This window comes from Vipera berus (genome assembly GCF_964194415.1).
Source record: "Vipera berus genome assembly, chromosome: 2".
In the NCBI taxonomy this organism is placed as follows: domain Eukaryota; kingdom Metazoa; phylum Chordata; class Lepidosauria; order Squamata; family Viperidae; genus Vipera; species Vipera berus.
The window spans coordinates 286,240,485-286,265,816 of NC_138203.1; the positions used below are offsets into that span (position 1 = coordinate 286,240,485).

General features: G+C 45.1%; 2 protein-coding genes across 2 annotated transcripts in view; one reads left to right on the forward strand and one right to left on the reverse strand.

The window, feature by feature from the left end:
* The window catches only part of LOC308661729 (zinc finger protein with KRAB and SCAN domains 7-like), a 375,370-nt gene that overhangs the window by 184,833 nt on the left and 165,205 nt on the right, over positions 1–25,332 (forward strand). The gene's annotated exons all lie outside the window — the stretch shown is intronic.
* LOC308661730 (uncharacterized protein) lies at positions 9,064–21,367 on the reverse strand. Its single transcript, XM_081316898.1, has 6 exons — positions 21,259–21,367; positions 19,798–20,391; positions 18,769–18,883; positions 18,594–18,661; positions 16,183–16,312; positions 9,064–10,809 (listed from the first exon to the last, which is right to left on the reverse strand). The coding sequence occupies exons 2-6, from the start codon at positions 20,203–20,205 to the stop codon at positions 9,191–9,193; spliced, it is 2,340 nt and encodes a 779-aa protein (XP_081173024.1). The 5' UTR covers positions 20,206–20,391; positions 21,259–21,367; the 3' UTR covers positions 9,064–9,190.

The following is a 25,332-nucleotide window of genomic DNA, read 5'->3' on the forward strand; positions in this document are numbered from 1 at the left end:
GGAAGAGAGACCCCCCCTTCTCCTCCCTTAGGGCCACATCTGGCTGTCTCCCCTGCAAGACATCCCCGCAGCCTTTTTTTTTTACCTGCAGCAAAGCGCAAAGGGTGATGGGGAGAGAGCCTAGAGAGGCTGTGATGTCATTTCCTTCTCTGCTCCTCCTCCGGAAAGCCAGCTGTGTTCCCATCGTTTGGCAGAGGGAGCCCCCTGGTGGATGCCTTGTGCAATGCAGGTGCTCAAGTTAAGGAGAGGAGAAAGGCTGCATTTTCCGTGAGAGGCTGTCGTGTCCTTTATAGAGGCTGTTACAAAAGGAAAAAAAACATAGAATAACAGAGTTGAAAGATACCTTTTAGGTCATCTGGTCCAAACCCCCCCCCCAAATGGAGACCTGACACCATTCTGACAGATGGCAGTCCAGTCTTTTCTTGAAAGCTTCCAGTGATGAAGCTCCCACAACTTCCGAAAGCAGGCTGTTCCATTTGTGAGATTTAAAAACCCAAAATTTTATATTCACAACTCGAAGACAAGACTGGTTAACAAAAACAAAGATTAATTGAAAATAAAGAAAGCGTTTGCAAACGCGGCCTCTTAGACCCTTCCCAAATTGGATTGGATTCAAAGAGCGCCCTGAGCAAGTTGCAAACTGGGCATTTATACTTTCTTTTCTCGATATGTGCCACCCCTAAGAAACCTAAGTTAGTCTTTGAAGTCATTTACAACTCTAAAAGATCTTCTTTGAAGCTTTTTAACATTTAAAAAAAAGACTTCGTTGATTACCATTTGTGAGTCCTCTGCCTGAGCAGGAAATAGATAGCCTCACATCTTGGTGTTACATTTGATACAATTTATAAAAGATTAACCTTTATTTATTTTCCTTTGCATTGGTTGATTGTTTTCCCTTCTCAGAAAAGTTCTCCTTAAGGCAGTCAATGTATTGTTGTTAGTTGTGAAGTCGTGTCCGACGCATCACGACCCCATGGACAACGTTCCTCCAGGCCTTCCTGTCCTCTACCATCTTCTGGACTCCATTGAAGCTCACGCCTACTGCTTCAGTGACTCCATCCAGCCACCTCATTCTCTGTCGTCCCCTTCTTCTATTGCCCTCAATCTTTCCCAGCATTAGGCTCTTCTCCAGTGAGTCCTTCCTTCTCATTAGGTGGCCAAAGTATTTGAGTTTCAACTTCAGGATCTGGCCTTCTAAAGAGCAGTCAGGGTTGATCTCCTCTAGGACTGACCAGTTTGAACACCTTGCAGTCTAAGGGACTCACAGGAGTCTTCTCCAGCACCATAATTGAAAGGCCTCAATTATTTGGCGCTCAGCAGAAGTAGAGGTTTTTCTGTAACTCCCTAGCTTTCTGCATGATCCAGTGTATGTTGGCAATTTGATCACTAGTTGCTCTGCCTCTTTGAAATCCTCCCTGTACTTCTGGTAGTTCTCGATCCACATACTGCTGGAGTGTAGCTTGTAGGATTTTAAGCATAACTTTACTAGCATGGGAAATGAGTGCAATGGTGCGATAGTTTGAACATTCTTTGGCATTGCCTTTCTTTGGAATTGGAATGTAAACTCACCTTTTCCAATCCTGTGGCCACTGTTGAGTTTTCCAAATATGCTGGCAAATTGAGTGTAGCACTTTTACTGCATCGTCTTTTAAGATTTTGAATAGCTCAGCTGGAATACTGTCACCTCCACTAGCTTTGTTGTTGCTCAGCTTTTCTAAGGCCCACTTCACTTCACATTCTAAGATGTCTGGCTCGAAGTCAGTGACCACCTCATTGTGATTGTCAGGGACGTTAAGCTCATTCTTGTATAGTTCTTCTGTGTAATTTTGCCACCTCTTTTAATCTCTTCTGCCTCTGTTAGGTCCCTGCCATTTTGCCTTGGATTCGAACTGAGATCATTCTGTCATTTTGAGGATTGTATCCCAGTATTGCTTTTCCTACTCTTTTATTGACTATGAAGGCTACTCCATTTCTTCTGAGGGATTCTGCAGTAGTATACCTGATGGTCATCTGAATTAAATTCACTCATTCCTGTCCATTTTAGTTCACTGATTCCTAAGGTGTTGATATTCAGTCTTGTCATCTCTTGTTTGACCACATCCAGCTTTCCTTGATTCATGGATCTTACATTCCAGGTTCCTATGGAGAAAAATTCTTTACAGCATCGGACTTTCCTTTCACCACCAGACACATCCACAGCTGAGCGTCCCTTTCGGCTTTGGCCCAGTCGCTTCATTCTTTCTGGTGCTACTAGTACTAGCCCTCTGCTCTTCCCCAGTAGCATATTGGACGCCTTGCGACCTGAGGGGCTCATCTTCCAACGTCATATCGCATTGCCTTTCGGTACTGTCCATAGGGTTTTCATGGCAAAGATACTGGAGTGGGTTGCCATTTCCTTCTCCAGTGGATCACGTTTTGTCAGAACTCACAGGCTATTTTGGGATATTCTATTTCAATTAGGTAAAAATTAAAAACAGGATATGGATATGTATAAGTGAAAATATATTGAAAATTTTTCTAATCGATTATGTCACAATTGGAAATGTATTAATTGGATAATGTCAAAACTAAGGGAATCAGAAAGGGAATCTTTGTTGATGCAACTTGAGTTATTTACAAATAATTTGTTATTTGCAATCGTTTACTTTTGTACCCAACCACCAAAACTTGTACAAAAAAAGAAAAAGAAACAATGGCTGGAAACTAACCAAAGAGAGAAGCAACTTGAAATTAATTAGCTCCATTCAGGTAGTCCTCGGCTTTTGACCACAATTGAGCTCCAATTTTCCATTGGTAAGATAGAGAGATATTGAGTTTTGGCCCATTTTACAACCATCCTTGCCATCGCTGCAGTTGTTAAGTTAATAATAGTGTTGTTAAGTGAATCTGGCTTCCTCACTGTCATTGCTTGTCCGAAAGTCAGAAAAGGGGATCACATGACCCTGGAACACTGCAACCATCATAAATATGAACCAGGTGCTAAGCATCGAAATCCTCTAGAGCAGGGATGTCAAAATGCCAGCCCACGGGCCAGATGCATCACACTGAAACCGAACCCACTCCATTGCCAACAATGGGGGAAAAGTCGTGATATGTCGCACGATGTCATGTGATGTCGCGAATTTGACATGCCTGCTCTAGAGGAATGTTTTTCAATCACGGCAACCCTAGAGTTTGTGGACTTCAACTCCCAAAATTCTGCAGTCACCATGAGGAATTCTGGGAACAGAAGTCCACTTATCTTACAATTATGAAAGTTTCGATACTGCTCTAGATGCTTGGAGTACTTCTCTGTAAGCAAATAACAACTATGGTAGCCAAATATCCCAGTATTTCAGCTTTCTTTAGCACTTATTAACTCATTCATTCATTCATTCATTCATTTATTCATTCATTCATTCATTTAATAAGAGCCATGGTGGCACAGTTTAGACGCTGAGCTTGTCGATCAGAAGGTTGGCAGTTTGGCGTGTCGAATCCTGAGCGTCGCGTAACAGAGTGAGCGCCTGTTACTCGTCCCAGCTTCTGCCAACCTAGCAGTTCGAAAGCACATAAAAATGCAAGTAGAAAAATAGGGACCACTACGGTGGAAAGCTAACAGCGCTCCGTGTGCCTTTGGCGTCTAGTCATGCTGGCCACATGACCATGGAGACATCCTTGGACAAGCGCTGGCTCTTCGGCTTTGAAATGGAGATGAGCACCGGCCCCTAGAGTTGGAAACGACTAGCATGCATGTGCGGGGGAAACTACCTTTTACTGTAGGCTAATTCTGCTGACTACCAGATGCCAGCAGTTCAATTCTCAATGGCTCATTAATCTTTTCCTGCTTCTCCCTGATCTATTTCTCTTTTTGGGAAGGAAGAATATTTATTTTTCAGGGGTGGGACTTTTTTCCCAGCTACTTGTGTTGTGGGTGTTCGCGGCCCCACTGTTACCTTGAGGTAACACCCAGAGTTACCTTGAGGTAAGATGGGCAGCCTATATATTTTATAAATAAATAAATAATAAATGATGAGTGATTTGGGTGCTGGATTTGAAATGGGCGGACCATGAGATCTAGTTCCCCTTAGGTAGGGGTCCCTAACCTGCGGCGCATGGACCACAAGACTGCGGCCCATTGACCACCAGGCCACTTGTGTGGCTGGTTGGGCTGCACATCTTCAAGCTCTCATGTGACCAGTGTTGTGTCATGGGTGTTCACAGCCCCACTTATGTGAGCCACGGGCATTTGTAACCACACTCATGTGAGTGTCACCCCAGGCATTTGTGGCTGTATTTGTGAGCATTGCAGGCATTTGTGGCCCCGCTCGCATGAGCATCACAGGCATTTGTCACCCCACTTGTGCATTAGCAGCCCCACTCGTGCGAGTGTCATGAGTGTACATGGCTCCACTCACGCATCGCTGCAAACATTGCAGGTGTTCATGCACGAGCACACGGGCTAACCCCTCCCAGAAAACCATCCCTTCTTTCTCCCCTCACACCCACTCCAGTCCGCCAATGCCGAAAGGTTGGGAAACTCTGCTCTTAGGCATGGAAGCCAGCTGGGTGACTTTTGGCCTGTCATTCGCTTTTGGTAAACCACTCACAGGGCATTTGTTGTAGAGAAAATATGAGGGGGTATTCAGCTCGAGTTCTTATGTCTTTTTAAAGACAGGGTTTCCCTTGGCACCCATGGCCAACTGAGTCAAGTAATCAGCCAAAAGCCAGAAGGGGTTCAAACTCCCTTCTAAATCAGAATCTCTCTGCTTTGGATGGAATTCCTAAAGATCTACGGGGCTGGATTTCAACCCAAACCACCAATTCAACCATAGTTTCGTCATGAGATGGGGAAAATTACTGGGAATCTAAAGAGGAAAACCTTTAATCTTGGACATTGTAACTCTGGGAATATTGTCTGGATTCCTGTCGTGCGCTGTGTGAGTAAAAAGTGCATTTAAAAAAGGAAGAATGAAGCTATGAGACTGAAACTTTATATAAAAACAATTCTGGAGATTAGTCCTTAAAAGAATGAAAACCAAGAGACTTTTATTCAAGAAATTGCATGACAGCAAAGCTGAGATTGCCCATCCTTGGTTTAAAGCTGGCATGGTGTTTTTTTTTTTATCATCCCAAGAGTTGAGGAAGCCAGAAGACTAAATAAAAGAGAACTGAAAGTGAGATGAAGGCGAAGGTCGTTCTCTGAGCTTGTGGGTTGGTTTCCGAACATTCCATTATCAGGCTAGGTAACATCTTCAGGAGAGTTTAGAGGATGTCAGTGTTAAGTGTCCTTGTTTATAAGGGCTTCATGTGTGGGTGTGTCAAGAGACGGTCTTGTGACGGGTTTTGAGATGCGGAGGCTACATCAGGTCAGGGTCACTGGGAGTTGAACGTCTGGGGGACTTACATGGGTTGGTTGAGGGTCGGTGCTCTCTTTGGTTGGCTTTGTGGTTTATTTGGATTCTGAGTTCATAGGCTGGTTGTAGGTCAATGTGCCTGTTGATGGAATTGCTCCCCATCACAAGCCTCTCAATGATGACTCACACCTGATCCATCACAAGAATAGAGTAGCGTCCTGCTCAAGCAGGAGAACCTATAACATCTCAGACAAGTGATTATCCAGTCTCTTCTTAAAAGCCTCCAGAGATGGAGCACCCATGATTTCTGAAGGCAAGCAGTTCCACTGGTTAATTGTCCCCAGTGTTAGGAACTTTCTCCTTAATTCAAGATTGCTTCTCTCTTTGATCAGTTTCCAACTATTGTTTCTTGCCCTGTCCTCTGGTGCTTTGCAGAATAATTTGATCCTTTCTTTGTGGCAGCCTCTGAAATACTGAAATCACGTCACTCTTGTTTCTTCTTTTCCTTAGACTCACCAAAGCCAGGTCCTGCAGCCATTTTAGTCTCCAGGCCTTTGATCATCTTAGTTGCTCTTCTGTGACCCTCTCGACACCCACACCTGAAGCCCTTATAAACACTTAACCCTGACATCCCCTAAACTCCGCTGGAGACGTTACCTAACCTGGTAACGAAATGTTCAGAAACCAACCCAGAAGCTCGGAGAAGAAACCTTCATCCTGATCCCACACCCAAGCTACAGATATTCACCGCTATTGCAGAAATGAAAGTGTTGACAGCCCTGGTAATTAATATTCAATGATTGAGAGGTAAATTAAGTGGCAAAAAGAGAGTAGTCAAAGGCTAGAGTCATTGTTATGTAACTATGTTAGGTACTTCTAGAGGCCAATAAATTGAGAGGTGGGTGTTCCAAGAAAGATTATATTCAGGGCTCTGTATGGACAAATGCTGAATATTACTCAAACTCCACACATTTATACAGTTTCTCCCCAATGTGAATTCTATTATGTACAATATAATTCCCCTTCATGGATTACTGCCTTGTCGTGGCGAAGGGGCTCGCGTAATTCAATGAAGCTATGAGCTATGCCATGCAGGGCCACCCAAGAAGGAAAGGTCATAGCAGAGAGTTCTGACAAAACGTGATCCACTGGAGAAGGAAATGGCAACCCACTCCAGTATCTTTGCCATGAAAACCCTATGGACAGTACCAAAAGGCAAAACGATATGACGCTGGAAGATGAGCCCCTCCGGTCGGAAGGCGTCCAATATGCTACTGGGGAAGAGCAGAGGGCTAGCCAGAAAGAATGAAGTGACTGGGCCAAAGCCGAAAGGACGCTCAGCTGTGGATATGTCTGGTGGTGAAAGGAAAGTCCAATGCTGTAAAGATTTTTTCTCCATAGGAACCTGGAATGTAAGATCCATGAATCAAGGCAAGCTGGACGTGGTCAAACAAGAGATGACAAGACTAAACATCGCATCTTAGGTATCAGTGAACTAAAATGGACAGGAATGGGTGAATTTAATTCAGATGACCATCAGGTATACTACTGCGGGCAAGAATCCCTCAGAAGAAATGGAGTAGCCTTCATAGTCAATAAAAAAGTAGGAAAAGCAATACTGGGATACAATCCTCAAAATGACAGCATGATCTCATTTCGAATCCAAGGCAAACCATTCAATATCACGGTAGTCCAAGTCTATGCCCCAACCACCGGTGCTGAAGAGGATGAAATTGACCGGTTCTACGAAGCCCTACAGCACCTTATAGAACTAACACCAAAAATTGATGTCCTTATCATCATGGGGGATTGGAATGCTAAAGTAGGAAGCCAAAAGATAGAGGTGACAAATAGATTTAAGGAATTAGATCTGATAGACAGAGTGCCTGAAGAACTATGGACAGAGGTTTGCAACATTGTACAACAGGTAGCAACCAAAACCATCCCAAAGAAAAAGAAATGCAAGAAAGCAAAATGGCTGTCTGAGGAAGCTTTGCAAATAGCTGAGGAAAGGAGGGAAGCGAAAGGCAAGGGAGAAAAAGAAAGATATGCCCAATTAAATGCAGAATTCCAAAGAATAGCTAGAAGAGATAAGAATGCCTTCTTAAATGAACAATGCAAAGAAATAGAAGAAAACAAAACAATCTTTTCAAGAAAATTGGAGAGATGAAAGGAACGTTTCATGCAAAAATGGGCATGATAAAGGACCAAAATGGCAGGGACCTAACAGAGGCAGAAGAGATTAAGAAAAAGTGGCAAAATCACACAGAAGAACTATACAAGAATGAGCTTAACGTCCCTGATAATCACAATGAGGTGGTCACTGACCTCGAGCCGGACATCCTAGAATGTGAAGTGAAGTGGGCCTTAGAAAAGCTGAGCAACAACAAAGCTAGTGGAGGTGACAGTATTCCAGCTGAGCTATTCAAAATCTTAAAAGACGATGCAGTAAAAGTGCTACACTCAATTTGCCAGCAAATTTGGAAAACTGAACAGTGGCCACAGGATTGGAAAAGATCAGTTTACATTCCAATTCCAAAGAAAGGCAGTGCCAAAGAATGTTCAAACTATCGCACCATTGCACTCATTTCTCATGCTAGTAAAGTTATGATTAAAATTCTACAAGCTAGACTCCAGCAGTATGTGGATCGAGAACCACCAGAAGTACAGGCAGGATTTCGAAGAGGCAGAGGAACTAGAGATCAAATTGCTAACATACGCTGGATCATGGAGAAAGCTAGAGTTCCAGAAAAACATCTACTTCTGCTTCATTGACTATGCTAAAGCCTTTGATTGTGTGGATCATAACAAACTGTGGCAAGTCCTTAAAGAGATGGGCATACCAGACCATCTTATTTGTCTCTTGAGAAACCTATATGCGGGCCAAGAAGCAACAGTGAGAACTGGACACGGAGCCACTGATTGGTTCAAAATTGGGAAAGGAGTCCGGCAAGGCTGTATACTGTCGCCTTGCCTATTTAACTTATATGCAGAGCACATCATGAGAAAGACAGGGCTAGATGAATCAAAAGTTGGAATTAAGATTGCCGGAAGAAACATCAACAACCTAAGATATGCAGATGATACCACTCTAATGGCAGAAAGTGAAGAGGAACTAAAGAGCCTCTTGTTGCGAGTGAAGAAGGAGAGTGCAAAACTTGGGTTGAAACTAAACATAGCCAAGAAATTAAAAGACACTTGCTCCTTGGGAGGAAAGCGATGGCAAATCTATACAGCACACTAAAAAGCAGAGACATCACCCTGTCAACAAAAGTGTGTATAGTCAAGGCTATGGTCTTCCCAGTTGCAATGTATGGCAGTGAAAGCTGGACCATAAGAAAGGCTGAGCGCCAAAGAATTGAAGCCTTTGAACTATGGTGCTGGAGAAGACTCCTGCGAGTCCCTTGGACGGCAAGGCGATCAAACCGGTCAGTCCTAGAGGAGATCAACCCTGACTGCTCTTTAGAAGGCCAGATCCTAAAGCTAATACTCAAATACTTTGGCCACCTAATGAGAAGGAAGGACTCACTGGAGAAGAGCCTAATGCTGGGAAAGATTGAGGGCAATAGAAGAAGGGGACGACAGAGAATGAGGTGGCTGGATGGAGTCACTGAAGCAGTAGGCGTGAGCTTAAATGGACTCCGGAAGATGGTAGAGGACAGGAAGGCCTGGAGGAACATTGTCCATAGGGTCGCGATGGGTCGGATACGACTTCGCAACTAACAACAACAATATAATTACATCTTTGTTTGAAGCTGTTTGCACAGTTCTTGCATTTGTAGACTTTCTCCCTAGTATGGGTCATTTTTGTGAGCAGTAAGAGAAGCTGAAATTCTGAAGTCCTTTCCACACTCCTAGCATTTAGATGGTTTTTCCCCAGTGTGGATTATTTTATGGATAGTGATGTACTTTGAACTAGTGAAGCATTTCCCACACTCCTGGCATTTATATGGTTTCTGTCCTGTATGAATCCTTGCATGGGAAGTAAGGTTTTTTGCAGAACGGAAGCTCTTTCCGCATTGCTTGCATTCATACGGTTTTTCTCCAGTGTGGATTCTTTTATGATCAGTGAGGGAAGCTGAATTAGTGAAGCATTTTCCACACTCTGTACATTTATATGGTTTATCTCCAGTGTGGATTCTGTTATGTACAATATAATTACATCTACGTCTGAAGCTTTTTGCACAGTTCTTACATTTGTAGGGTTTCTCCCCGGTATGGATCATTTTGTGAGCAGTAAGATAACTTGAACTTATGAAGCATTTTCCACACTCCACACATTTATATGGTTTCTCCCCAGTGTGGATTCTGTTATGTACAATATAATTACATCTTTGTTTGAAGCTTTTTGCACAGGTCTTGCATTTGTAGGGATTCTCCCCGGTATGGGTCATTTTGTGAGCAATAAAAGAAGTTGAAATTCTGAAGTCCTTTCCACACTCCTGACATTTATATGGTTTTTCTCCAGTGTGGATTCTGTTATGTACAATATAAGTACATCTTTGTCTGAAGCTTTTTGCACAGTTCTTGCATTTGTAGGGTTTCTCCCCGGTATGGATCATTTTGTGAGCAGTAAGATTACCTGAATTTGTGAAGCATTTTCCACACTCCACACATTTATACGGTTTCTCCCCAGTGTGGATTCTGTTATGTACAATATATTGACATTTTCGTCTGAAGCTTTTTGGACAGTTCTTGCATTTGTAGGGTTTCTCCCCGGTATGGGTCATTTTGTGAGCAGTAAGATAACTTGAAGCTCTGAAGCTCTTTCCACACTCCGGGCATTTATATGGTTTTTCTCCAGTGTGGATTCTGTTATGGTAAGCGAGGGAACTTGAATTAGTGAAGTGTTTTCCACACTCCGTACATTTATATGGTTTCTGTCCAGTGTGGTATCGGTTATGTACAGTATACTGATATTTTTGAGTGAAGGTCGTTCCACGTTTGGGACATTCATATGATTTCTCGCCTGTGTGACTCCTAAAATGGGAAGTGAGGTTTTGTGGAAAACCAAAACCCTTTCCGCATACTCTGCATTTGTACGGTTTTTCTCCTGTGTGGATCCTTTTATGGGAAGTAAGATAATTTGAGTCTCTGAAGCTTTTTCCACAATCCAGACATTGACATGGTTTCTCTCCTTGTATTCTCTGAGGCAAAGTAACCGAGAAGGTCCTTTGGAAACGTTTTTCACGTTCATTTGGTTTCTCTATCGTGTGGCTTCCGCAACAGTCGTATAATCCTGATTCGTCTGTAGGTATTTTTGCACAAGCCTCTTTTTCTGGCTGATCATCTTTGCCAGAGAAGTCACTGACAGCTACATGTGGTAAAGTAGAGCATTTCTCTAGCTCCCTCTTTAATTGTTTTTCCTCAGAACTTTGCTTTCCAAAAAATGTCTCTGTATGTTTCATTCTGCCTTTTTGCAATGCAGCTGCTGATTCTTGGCCAGAATCCATCCTCTTCCATTTATCACCTCCTTGGAGCAGAAAAAAAAGAAAAAAAGAAAAGTTGACATAAAGATGAAAATAGGATCAAGCCCCCTCCTTGTTGCATCTCTTATTTGAACATTAATTATGCCCCCACCCTCTCTACTTCCTTTTAGCTCTTTTTGTGATTCTTCTGCCTGTGGCTATCAGGGTATGTTCAAAACATGTTGGCGATGCCTGGTATCGGTGTCAGGTCCCCAAAGAATATAATTGTTTCCTTATGCCTATTGCTGAATCTGTAACTTTTCTTTGTGGCCTGCCATTCTGTTGGGAAGGGGGATGACTTGGGGATACTTTGCACTGTCCTGCTATGGTGCAGGGGATGGAATGTATCACCCTTATCTGAGAGATGGTTGCGCTTGGAGCCAGAAGCAAATGAAAGTGAGAGAGACCTTGAAAGAATGTGCCAAAGAAGCCAGTTAAAACACTATTCCACCTGTGGGTTGGCTGGAATTCAAATGAACTCTGGACTCTGGGGGGAGAAGTATTGAATAATGCTTTTATTACTTTGCTTCCACAGGTTTTTCCTCAGACCTCGTCTTGTTTTCCCTGCTATCACTAGCCCCTAATAAAAGTTCCTTTTGAGACAATGCCTGTTTCAAGAATTCTGCTTTATTGGGTGGCTTAGCTGAGGCAGCTCCTTACAATTGGGTTGATATAAGAGCTGATGTTGGGGTCATGCTGCAGAATGAAAAACCTGAGGGGTTCTGCTCTCTGAGCTTACTTGTTTTCTTGCAGATGTTTCATTACCCAAACTAGATAACATCATCAGTGCTAGTAAGGAGTAGGGTTTGTTCTCACTCCTTACTGGCACTGATGATGTTACCCAGATTAGGTAATGAAACATCGGTAAGAAAACAACCAAGCTCAGAAAGCACCAAGGGTCCCTCATTTCAACCATGAGCTGCAAATATGCTCACTTATTACAATCATGTAGACCAGGGGTCCCCAACCTTTGGGCCGTGGCCCACTACCGGGCCATCTCTGTTGTCCACCGGGCTACATGAGTGCCTTGCCAGTGTGCACGTGTGTGTGTGCGCGCACCCTCCCACTCATGTTAGCATCACCATGAGCATTGCTGGGGCGCTAGTGTTGCCACGAGTATCATGCAGGCGCTAGCATCACGGTGAGCGTCACGTGGGCCTTAGCATTACCGTGTAACATGGGTGTTAACATTGTCGTGAGTATCACATGGACCTTAGCGTTGCTGTGACTGTTTTTTGTCCACGTAGCCCCATTTGCATGTGTGCATGACCGTATAAATTTAATTTAATTTAATTTAATAACATTTATATACCGCCCTTCTCCCTGAGGACTCAGGGCGGTTCACAGGGCAGAATAAAATAGCAAATACAAACATTAAAAAAGATTAAACAATTGCCCTAGTTAAAAACAATATAAATACAACGCTAAAAACCCCCAGAAAAATTAAAAAGCGAAAGATAAAACAACCCCAACACACCCCCCTCAGGCTAGGCCGGCTTGTACAAACAGAAATGTCTTGAGATCGCGACGAAAGGAGCGAAGATCGGGCGCCGTCCGGAGCTCTACCGGTAGCTGATTCCACAGCTCCGGAGCGCCCACAGAGAAGGATCTCCCCCTGGGGGCCACCAATCGACATTCTCTGATCGGTGGCACCCTGAGGAGGCCCTCTCTGTGGGAACGCACAGGGCGCAGGGAGCTTGATGCCGGCAGCAGATGTTCCCTGAGGTACTCCGGCCCCATGCCATGGAGTGCTTTGAATACCGTTACCAGTACCTTGAATCTCACCCGGAAGACAACTGGCAACCAATGCAGCTCACGGAGCAGAGGTGTAACGTGGGAGTATCGGGAGACTCCCAACACCACTCTCGCGGCTGCATTCTGTACCAGTTGGAGCTTCCGAGTGGTCCTCAAGGGCAGCCCCATGTAGAGAGCGTTGCAGTAGTCCAGACGAGAGGACACGAGCGCATGAGTGACCGTGCATAGATCATCCCGGCTAAGATAGGGCCGCAACTGACGCACCAGGCGAACCTGTGCGAAGGCCCCCCTAGTCACGGCTCCTATATGATCTTCCAAGGTGAGCCGTGAATCTAGGAGGACCCCCAAGTTGCGAGCCCTATCTACGGGGGGTAATAATTCACCCCCCATAGCTAGAGGTGGAATGTCCGAATAAACCCGGGATGAAGATATGCAAAGCCACTCAGTCTTGTCGGGGTTGAGCTGGAGTCTGTTCCTCCCCATCCAGACCCGAACCGCCTCCAGGCAACGGGACATCACGTTGAGGGCATCACTGGGGTGGTTTGGGGTCGAAAAGAAAAGTTGGGTATCATCAGCGTACTGATGATACCCAACTCCAAAGCCACGAATGATCTCACCCAGCGGCTTCATGTAGATGTTGAACAGGAGAGGCGAGAGGACCGACCCCTGAGGAACTCCACAAATGAGAGACCTCGCGGTCGACCTCTGCCCCCCTGCCAACACCGACTGCGAACGTCCCAAGAGATAGGAGGAGAACCACTGTAAAACTGTGCCTCCCACTCCCAATCCCCTGAGACGCCGCAGCAAGATACCATGGTCGATGGTATCGAAAGCCGCCGAGAGGTCTAATAGGACTAGGACAGAGGAATGCCCCCTGTCCCGAGCCCTCCAGAGATCATTCACCAGCGCGACCAATGCCGTCTCCGTGCTGTGCCCGGGCCTGAAACCCGATTGGTACGGGTCTAGATAATCCGCTTCATCCAGGACCAGAGGGAGCTGATGCGCCACCACACTCTCAACAACCTTCGCAAGAAAGCGAAGGTTGGAGACAGGACGAAAGTTGTTCAATACAGCCGGGTCCAGAGCAGGCTTCTTGAGGAGAGGCCTCACCACCGCCTCCTTCAAGACGGCGGGGAAGATACCCTCACTCAAAGAAGCCGATATAACTGCCTGGAACCAGCTGCGTGTCCTCTCCCGGGCTGCATAAACCAGCCAGGAAGGGCACGGGTCCAGTAAACATGTGGTGGTGCTCAGCCTCCCCATGATCCTGTCCACTTCCTCCGGAGTCACAGAATCAAACTCCTCCCAGATGATATCGACAAGACCACCCGTGTCCTGATCGTCAGACTCTGCCCAGTCAGAGTCCAAACCGGTCCGAATCCGAGCGATTTTGTCCGACAGATGTTGGTTAAACTCCTCGGCACGTCCCTGCAAGGGATCCTCCCTCACCTCCTGATTTAGGAGGGAGCGAGTCACCCTAAACAGGGCAGCCGGGCGATTATCTGCGGACGCAATAAGGGTGGCGAAGTGGTTGGACCTCGCCTCCCTAATTGCAGCGAGATAAGACCTACTATAGGCTCTTAGTCGCAATCGGTCGGGTTCGGATCGGCTGGACCTCCAACCGCTCTCTAGGCCCCGTCTCCGACGCTTCATCTCCCGGAGCTCCGCAGAAAACCATGGAGCCCGGCGGGATCTGCACCGGGTCAGGGGCCGCAAGGGTACAACTCGGTCAAGGGCCTCAGTGGCCGTCCTTTCCCAGGCTTCCACTAAGGCCTCGGCCGAGCTGTGAGCGAGGGAGGCAGGTGGGGACCCCAGCGCCGCCTGGAACCTCTGGGGATCCATTAAGCGTCTGGGGCGGTACCATTTAAGTGGTTCCAAACACCCACGGCGGGGGGTGGCAAAACGGAAGACCAGCCGCAGGAGATGATGATCGGTCCATGACAGGGGCATAATAATTGGAGAGCCCCCACCAAGATCATCTAACCACCGTCCAGACAAGAAAACAAGGTCAAGGGTGTGGCCTCCTTCATGAGTCGGTCCCGTAATTACTTGCGTCAGGTCCATGGCCGTCATGGAAGCCATGAACTCCCGAGCCAACTCAGATGATCCTCCCAGCGATGGTAGGTTGAAGTCCCCCAAAACTATAAGTTTCGGGAACTCAACCACCAGCCCAGAGAGGACATCAAGCAGCTCAGGCAGGGCTGCTGCTGCGTGACTAGGCGAAAGGTACACCAGCAGCAAGCCCAACTGCGCACCAGGGCCGCATCTCAAAAAGAGAGACTCACACCCGACTGTCTGGGGAACGGTGGCCTCCCGCGGACACAAGGTCTCCCTCACAACAACAGCCACTCCCCCACCCCTACCCTGAGCCCGAGGCCGGTGCAGCACCCGGAAACCTGGTGGGCAAAGATCAACCAGAGGAACACCGCCCTCTGGGCCCAACCAGGTCTCCGTGATGCAAGCCAGGTCAGCCTGCTCACCCTCGACCAAGTCTCGAACGAGAGGAGCCTTATTAACGACCGACCTGGCATTCAAATACACCAGCCGGAGCTCAGGAGGCTGCACATCCTCACTCCCGGGGAAGACACCTGCCCCTCCTTTTCCCTCCAGGCCGCCAACCAAGAAAAGTTGGGGACCTCTGATTTAGACTTTTGAGGTGGGGCACCGTCTGGTCTACTGCTCAGATTCAGTTCCAAGGAAGCAAGAGGGATTTTTGACAACTACCTCTATTTAATAATGGGCTTGACGATCGGGGACCCATTGGTTTAATTTCAATCTGGACATGCTGATGGATTTGAACCTGGGAACTCACCTCAGGGAGGGAGCCCTGCACTGAAAAAAAATAGTACTCAGACGGGGTATGTTCATTCATCCTTAGATGCCCCTGCATTTTCCGGGCAGAACATACAAAAGGAAGCCTTGGAGAAAACTGGGGGTGGGTGGGTGGGAAGAACCCCTGGAGTGGAAGGTCCCATTACTTGAGAACCTGTCCCATCAGAGGGCCCAATTCTCTAATAGCCAAATCCCTATAACACTATTAGGACTTCCAAATGCCATCATTACAGATAGAAAAACCATTCAACATAAAGAGCAGTAAAGGAAACATCAGAGGAAACATTCAGGGAGGTTTTAGGAGAAAACCTAACATTTATTGGAAAGGGGGGTGGTCAATAACCAGCAGAGACCCATGAGAAATAAATCCAATTTGAAACTTGTCTATTTTCTTCCTGCCCCAAATATTTCCAATTTTCTCTTCCCAAAATCACATGGCTGGGGGTGGGTGAGGGAGAGACAGAGACAGATGAATAGGTGGATGGATAGATAGAGTGGGTGGGTGGGTGAGACAGATGGATGGACACACAGACACACAGACAAATAGAGAGGATGAATATGATGAATATGATAGATAGATAGATAGACAGACAGACAGATAGATAGACAGAGAGACAGATATAGATAGATGGATGGATAATGATGGATGGATAGATGATAGATAGATAGATAAACTTCCTTGGAATAGAAAAAGGCTAGAGATGACATCTGTTTGGAGACTTTTTAATAAGAAAAAGTGGATGGCATTTAATTACTAAACTCTCTGACGGGCGAGTAGCAAACTTGCTTACCCAGAGAGGCCACATTCCTATAATTTTCCAGCATGACTTCCCAATAGAGCGCTTTTTGGTCAGAATCCAGCTGAGACCACTCCTCCTTGGAGAAATACACAGCCACCTCCTCGAAGGACACAAGACCCTCCTGCACAAGGAAACAAAGAACTGAAAAAGGTCAAGGAGGATTTGTAAGGTCTATCCCATTATGTACAAATTCCCAAAGCAAAGATATGCACTAAGTTGAATGGCTGCGCTTGGTAGGATTCCAAGTTTTAGATGATAAAAATAGATGAAAATCCTTTGAGTGAAGAAATAGTTCAGGCAAGCTTAATCAATGATTGACGTGGCAAGACATTCAGTGCCATTCAGTGAAAGTAATCCTAGTTTCCTTATGGATCTATCTATCTATCTATCTATCTATCTATCTATCTATCTATCTATCTATCTATCTATCTATCTATCTATCTATCTATCTATCTATCTATCTATCATCTCTATCATCTGTCTGTCCGTCTCTATTATTTCTCTCTCATCTCTATTTATCTAACATCACTCTCTCATATATATCTCTCTCTTTCTTTCTGTCTCTCTCTCTTTCTATCTCAATCAATCAATCAATCAATCAATCAATCAATCAATCAATCAATCATTTCATCTATCATCTATTTGAGTCATTGGCTGAAGTGAGGAAGAGAAAACGGAGAAAAATTCCTAGGATTGAAGGAAATTTTACAAAGCAGGATAGTTTGGCCTCCAAATCCAGACATGAATCAGAGGATTAGAAATTATTTTGCAAGCCAAAAGTTCTTTGATTACATGCATGACAATTTTTACTTAGAGATTTTTCTATTTGGCTACCTTCATTGGATTTTAACCTTCTGCCTTATCTTTTAATTTTTCGCTGGTTGTAGACAAGGCTTTTTAAAAATGGTATTGCGCTATTTGAGTAATTTATTTTTCAACAATCTTGCACAATTCCAGGTCAAAGAATTACAAAAAGAATAGGTGCAGTTTAGCACTTGCTGCCCATCTGATACTCTTATGTCTTGAAGGACTCAAGAGTGTCCGTAAACTAATAGTAGGATAAGTATGTATAAGAGGGGGGACTTACAGTAAGTACTGGTCTTAAAAAAAGATTTCTTAATATAAATCTCAAGGTAGATTTTACAATCCATAATATATCCAAACAATAGACCTCAGAGGGGCCTAAGGCGACTGAGAGCTCCTTGAATCTTCTATTCCCATACCATGTTTCTCAGGAATACAAAAATATCCAAGCCGGAAGAAGAAAGAATTATAGAAACATAGAGTATCAGAGATGGAAGGGTCCTTGGAGGTCCTCTATTCCAACCCTCTGCTCAAGCAGGAGGCCCTATACCATTCTGGAGAAATATTTGTTTAATCTCTTCTTGAAAACCTCCACTGATGGAGCATCCACAGCTTCTGGAGGCAAGCCGTTCCAATGATTAATTGTTCTCACCGTCAGGAAATTCCTCCTTAGTTCTGGGTTGCTTCTCCCCTTGATAATCTTCCATTTGCTACTTTTGTTGTTGCTCTCAGTTGCTTTGGAGAATGGCTTGATCCCCTCTTCGCTATGACTGCTGTCATGTCACCCCAATCCTTTGTTTTGCTAGACTAGACATATCTAGTTTCCACAATCATTCATTGTACAGTGTAGCCTCTAAACCTCTGGTCATCTTTGTTGCTCTTCTCTGCACTTTTCTTAGAGAATGGAAGGAAAGAGTGCTCTGTATACCATTGTGACTTCCTGAAGGAAAGGGAGAATTTGAATCTAATAAGTAAGCCTTTAGTAAGACCACACCTAGAATACTGCATCCAGTTTTGGTCACCATAGTTCAAAAAAGACGTTGAGACTCTAGAAAAAGTGCAGAGAAGAACAACAAAAGATGATTAGGGGACTGGAGGCTCAAACATAGGAAGAACGGTTACAGGAACTGGGCATGGCTAGTCTAGTGAAGAGAAAGACCAGGGGTGATATGAAAGCAGTCTTCCAATATTTGAGGGGCTGTCACAGAGAGGAGGGGATCAACCTATTCTCCAAAGCACCTGAAGGCCAGACAAGGAATAACAGATGGAAACTGATCAAGGAGAGATTCAATCTAGAAATAAGGAGAAATTTTCTGACAGTGAGAACAATCAACTGATGGAACAGTTTGCCTTCAAAAGTTGTGGGAGCTTCATCACTGGAGGCTTTCAAGAAGAGACTGGACTGCCATCTGTCAAAAATTGTATAGGGTCTCCTGCTTGGGTGGGGCTTGGCCTACACCAGCCAAGCTGACTCAGGAATTCTGGGAATGGAAGTCCACAAGTCATAAAAGTGCCAAGGTTCCCTACCGCTGACATAGATGAACTAGGTCCCTTCCAACTCTGTTATTCTATTTGATTAGTGAATTTGCTCCTCTTACTTGAATTGCAGGTTCGACCACTGTCTCAGCTGCACCATACAGAGTCGACAACTCCACTGGAGTCTTCCCTGTGAGGAAAAACAGAATTTTAAAAAGCATAATTAATAACATAGGAAGAGACATTTTACAGAAGAGGAGTTTGGGACTTTCTGGAGAATTGAGGACCTTTGATTACCTCCCAAGGTGTCCAGACTTGGATCTTCCAGAGAAATGCTCCTCAAAAACAACTCCTGAGGAGAATTTGATGGATTCCTTTTTCGCTCAGAACCTCTGATGTTGTTTGTGAAAGACTTGAAACAGGAGACAGGAGAAAGGAAGAATTAGTGGACATCACACAACACAAAGTGGATTCTTGAAAGCCTCCAAATTTTATCAGTGAGGCTGGAAAATAAGAAACGAATGTCTGTCACCAATTTTATATAACAGGTAATGAAACAGTATCCTACAAGAATTAGTGAAACATCTCCACTTATTATGATTTCCAGAAACCCCTAGTAGGGATATGTCTGTGGAGATTCTCAGTCATCCAGGTACGTTTGTCCCAAAGGTGCTTTTCACGAGGCAACTGGACTTTCTTGTTTTTCTTTGAAGCTGTTTCACTTCTCATCCAGAAGCTTCTTCTGCTCTGACTGGATGGTGGGGAATGGATTTATATTCCTTGCAGATAGCTGGTCATTTGCATTCTTTTAGAGACATTGAGGCCACTTGGAGGTTTATCTGTGTCCTCAAGATCACCTAAGTAGTGCAAATGAGTGTGGAGCCTTCTTGGAACTGCTGAAAGGACTGTGTTGTAGACTGGAGATAGATGATGTCATATCCCTCCCCCTCCATTGAGAGAGGGCTGTTTAACATCATCTATCTCCAGTGTAATATACAATCCTTTCAGCTCCACACCCATTTGCACCACTCAGCTGATGCTGAGGACACAAATAAACCTCCAAGTTGCCTCAATGACTCTAAAAGAATGCAAACAACCAGCTGTCTGCAAGGAGTAAAAATCCTTCCATTCCCCAGCATCCCATCAGAGCTGAAGAAGATCCTTGGATGAGAAGAGAAACATCTTCAAAAAAAAGAAAAGAAAAGAAAGACTAGTTGCCTCGTAAAAAAAGCAGCTTTGGGACTCTGGAAGGGAGGGGTGAAGAATTCAACCACATTCTTTATTCCAGTCATCCCCTTCTGGGCTCCCAGAGTGAAGGTCTCTCACCTGCTCCTTCTGCTCCCCTGCCTGGCTCAAGAGGAGGCCTTCCACCAGGGCCACCGCCTGGGAGCTGGTCTCTGCTCCACACTCTCGCACCCAGTTCTCCATCTTAACGGGCAGAAGGGCCAGAAACTGCTCCAGAACAACCAGGTCCAGCATCTGGGCTTTGGTGCGCTTTTCTGCTTTGAACCATTGATTACAAAAGTCATGGAGTCGGCTGCAAAGTCCTCGGGGATCCTCAGAAGCCTGATATCGGACGCTCCTGAAGTTCCAGGACTGAACTTCTGAAGGGACGATGGTGTCTTCTTCCAGCATCTTCTGCCCACTTCTTGCCCAGGTCTCCGAACAGCGCCCAGGCCGAACAGCTGAAAGGCCTTTTCCAGTTCCCTCACTTGCTAAAGGTTGGGTCTCCATTCTTTCTCTGTCCTGTCACGCAACGCCAAATGGGTCCAGGGCCTCTTATGTGAATCTCCAAGCAACTTTTCATTCAAAGGACTGTTTCTCTTGCTGCAGCTGTGGTGATAGTTAGACATTCAGCCCTCTTTAGCCGAGACATCATTTTATCTATACATGCGTACAAATGGCTTCCAGTTTGTGTGTCTAAGATGGAAAAGAAAATAAATTCAGAACAGAACTGAATAATAGAGTTGGAAGGGACCTTGGAGGTCTTCTAATCCAACCCTAATCTAATCAAGGAGAGAAGCAATCTAGAGTTAAGGAGAACAATTAATTAATGGAACGACTTGTGTCCAGAAGTTGTGAATGCTCCAACACTGGGTGTTTTTAAGAAAAGACTGGACAATCATTTGTCTGAAATGGTATAGGGTTTCATGTCTGAGTAGGGGGTTGGACTAGAAAGCCTCCAAGGTTCCTTCCAACTCTGCTATTGTACTCCACTCCACTCCCCCGTTCTATTCCATTCTCCCCCCCACTCAATCAGGAGACCCTACACCTTTTTCTTCAAATAACTGGTCAGTCTCTTCTTAAAAACCGCCAGTGATGGAGCATCTAGAACATCTGAAGGTTTCACTGGTTAATTGTTCTAATTGTCAGGAAATTTCTCCTTGGTTCTAGGTTGGTTTTCTCCTTGATTAGTTTCCATTCACTGTTTCTAGGTCTGCCTTCTGGTGATTTGGAGAATAGGCTTAGATATTGGAATACTGCTAACATGTCACCCCTAGTCCTTCTTTTCATTAAAATTGACATACCCAATTCCTGCAACCATTCTTTATAAGGTTTAGCTTCCAGCCCCCCCTCCCCGCTCCCCCAATCATCTTGTTGCTCGTCTCTGCACTCTAGAATTTGACTTCCAACAAGGATTTGGAAGGCTGAATAAATGTATTTGGAGCATTTTCTATTTTGTTTCACAAAGAAAAAAAATACTAAACCTACATTCACTTCCAAGCCGGTTTCACACAACATATCAAAACTCCAAACAAATTAGCAAACCATGAAACTTCAGTTCACCTCAAATGAAAGGCAAGAGCATGTCCCTGGCTTAGGATGCTCCATTACCCTTTTTCAGGACTGACTTTTGGGGAGCCAAGCCAGACTCTTACATGCAGGCAGGTTCACACAACATGCCCTGAAGCCCAAAAGGGTCAGCCAAAGGAAGGAGCCAACTTCACCCCCAAACAGGGTCTGGAGATACTGTCCTGCTTCACTCCCCCTCCCAAGACAGGTTTCATTGTGAAGGATTTGGCTCTTTTCAGCCTCATCCAGCACCTAGTGCGAATCCGGACCGGGTGTCTTCTGTCTTGCAAAGCTTTTCTTATCTCTTGCTTGAGATTTGCAAGGCAAATCTTCCTTCTTCTTCCCCCACCCCACCTCCAGCTGTTCCCAGAAAAGCAGGCGGGAAGGACTTCCTCAGTCTCCATCTCTTTCCTGGGAATCCTGAGTTTCGTCCGGGAGGGAGCAACAAGGCTGGTCTTGTACTCAGCTTCCCCCTCCCCACCCCAATGGCCTGTTGGGTGAATGGAAAGGGGATGCTGGGGAGCATGGGATTTGGGCTCTCCCACTCTTGGGACTCAGAAGACTGAACTTGGATGAGGACTTGGCATGTGTCCCTCCCTCCTCCAGGGCGAGGACCCTCCGCCTCCCTTTGCATGGGAAGAGAGACCCCCACCTTCTCCTCCCTTAGGGCCACATCTGGCTGTCTCCCCTGCAAGACATCCCCGCAGCCCTTTTTCTTTTTACCTGCAGCAAAGGATGATGGAGACAGAGTGCAGCGTCCTAGAGAGGCTGTGATGTCCTTTCCTTCTCTGCTCCTCCTCCGGAAAGCCAGCTGTGTTCCCATCGTTTGGCAGAGGGAGCCCCCTGGTGGATGCCTTGTGCAACGCAGGTGCTCAAGGTAACGAGAGGAGAAAGGCTGAATTTTCCGTGAGAGGCTGACGTGTCCTCTCCAAAAGCGTCTTGTTGCCCTCCTTTTCTTTTCTTTTTTTTTCATAGAGGCTGTTACAAAAGAAAAAAAACATAGAATAAGACATAGAATAACGGAGTTGGAAGGTACCTTATAGGCAGGGCTTTTTTTCTCATAGAACGCTCAGAACGGAGTTCCGGCACCTTTTTTAGATGGAACCTTGTAGGGTAGGCAAGGTGGGTTGTATGACATGTGTGAGTTCCGGCACCTTTTTCTTTTTCAAAAAAAAAGCACTGCTTATAGGTCATCTGGTCCAACCCCACCCTACAAACATACACACCATGGAGATCCGACACCATTTCTGACTGGTTGCACGTAGAGCCCTCTCAGTGGGCACTCACGTTACGCCGTCAGTCCTAGGCTTTCAGCTGGGTTTTATAAAACCTTTTCACTTTAGGCCTCCGCCACTGTGTGCAAAACCCCCCCACAAACGTTCAATCAATCAATTTCAACTTCTTGGTGGGGGGGGGGCGCGGAAAGATCTCGCAAAGTTGGAATTGATTGATTGAACTTTTTAGTCCCACCCAGTCTGCCGTTACCACCGCAGCCACGCCCACCCAATGGGTCACGCCCACTCGGCACCAATGATACGTAAGTGGGTTTTGGGTTGCAGTGTGGCACTCGGTCTCTAAAAGGTTTGCCATCAACGTGGCTTCAAAAGCAGGTCCAGGAGGGAAGAAGTCATGTTTCTGAAATCTCACATATTTGACCCCACGTCCTTTGAGGCAAATCTGGTTTCCTCTGTGCCAAAGTTTGTGGGATGTTTGGGTAAAGCAGGAATCTTATTTTAATGCTCTCATTTCTTAAGTTTTGTTTCTTCCAGAGAAATCCTTCTAAGTGTCTTGAGTGACCTTGAGTTAGATTTGCTGCCTGTGTCTAATTTTAGGCACCTGAATGGCAGATCCAAGAGAAATTCTACCAACTTCATTTGGAATCGGGAAATCTTCTGGAGGGCCAGACAGAGACTGGCATGGGGAAAAAAATGCCTATCGATGACCTAGGTAAAGGTTCATGTGATTTTTGATCCTATTTTTATTTATAAAATAAAGTATAACATAAAAGAAAATAAAAATCATCCCTTCCATTTACTGAGCCAGATTACATTTTTCTTGGAGAACATTTGTAGCTCAGGGTTGAAATGAGGGCTCCTTCGTTCTCTCTGAGCTTGGTAGTTTTCTTGCAGATGTTTTATTACCAAATTAGCTAACCTCATCATTGCACAAACACTTAGCTCCATTCAGGTAGTCCTCGGCTTTTGACTGCAATTGAGCGCCAATTTTCCATTGGTAAGATTGTTGTTGTTAGTTGCGAAGTCGTGTCCGACCCATCGCGACCCTATGGACAACGTTCCTCCAGGCCTTCCTGTCCTCTACCATCTTCTGGAGTCCATTTAAGCTCAATTGGTAAGATAGAGAGATATTAAGTGAGTTTTGGCCCATTTTACAACCTTTCTTGCCATCACTGCAGTTGTTAAGTTTGTAATAGTTTTGTTAAGTGAATCTGGCTTCCTCTTCGTCATTGCTTGTCCGAAAGTCGCAAAAGGGGGTCACATGACCCTGGAACACTGCAACCATCATAAATATGAACCAGGTGCCAAGCATCGAAATCCTCTAGAGCGGGCATGTCAAACTGCCAGCCCACGGGCCAGATGCATCACAAGGAAACCAAGCCCACCCAATTGCTAACAATGGGGGAAAAGTCATGATATGTGGCAAGTCATGTGATGTCGCGAGTTTGACATGGCTGCTCTAGTCTAGAGGAGTGTTTTTCAATTTTCAACCCTAGATTTTGTGGACTTCAACTCCCAAAATTCCGCACTCACCATGAGGAATTCTGGGAACGGAAGTCCACTTATCTTACAGTTACGAAAGTTGCAGAATACTGCTCTAGATACGTGGGGTACTTCTCTGTAAGCAAATAACAACTATGGTAGCCAAATATCCCAGTATTTCAGCTTTCTTTAGCATCCATTCATTCACTTAATAAGAGCCATGGTGGCACAGTTTTTACAATGCAGTACTGTAGGCTACTTCTGCTGACTACCAGCTGCCAACAGTTCAATTCTCAATGGCTCATTAATCTTTTCCTGCTTCTCCCTGATCTATGTCACCTTTTGGGAAGGAAGAATATTTATTTGTCAGGGGTAGGACTTTTTTCCAGCTACTTGGAAAATATAGGTGTCAAGGTTCCAATAAGGAAGACCAAACAAATCCGAGGCTTCTTTCCCAAGTGATAGCACAATGGTTAGAATGCAGGTTTGTAGGCAAACTCTGCCCACTGCCAGGAGTTTCATCCTGACCAGCTTAAGGTTGACTCTGCCTTCCATCTTCCTGAGGTTGGTACAATGAGGACTCAGATTGTTGGGGGCAATAGGCTGACTCTGTAAACCGCTTAGAGGGGGTTGTAAAGCACTGTAAAGCGGTATGTAAGTCCAAGTGCTATTCCTATTGCTAGTTGAAATACTAATCTCTTGGTGGAAAGGATTTTTTTTCAATTTAACAAAGAAAACCTAAGCTCATCCTGGGAATACAGGTCATCTGATTAGTTTGGCGTTTCCCGTTGGATCTTAATTCTTGAGTTCAGGCCATTCTAATTGTGATTCTTTTGCCCTGATAGAGTGCCAAAACTGTATAGCAGGACATTTCTTTCAAAAGGCATTTGAGTTAAATTTCAGCAGATAAGCAGAGTATCTAGGATAAGTCACTCCACCCACTGACACCCCACCCCCAAAATCCAGAGCTGACTTTAGGATGAAGGAATGACAAACATTTGGTCGGTTGATTTGACTAGATGGAATTTTGTGATTAATTTCTTTTTCTAGTTCAGATTGTCCCTAGGGGAAGAGCTTGTTGTAAGAATGTTATAATAAGCCACCCAGAGTTACCTTTAGGTAAGGTGGGCAGCCTATATATTTTATGAATGAATAAATAACAAATGATCATGTGGTTTGGGTGCTGGATTAGGAACTGGCAGACCATGAGATCTAGTTTCCCTTAGGTAAGGGGCCTAACCTGTGGGCCGTGGACCACTGCTGGGCTGCAGCCCAAAGACCACCAGGGCACTTGAGTGGCTAGATGGTGTGTGCATCTTCCTGCTCTTGCACAGGCCGTCGCGTGACGGTT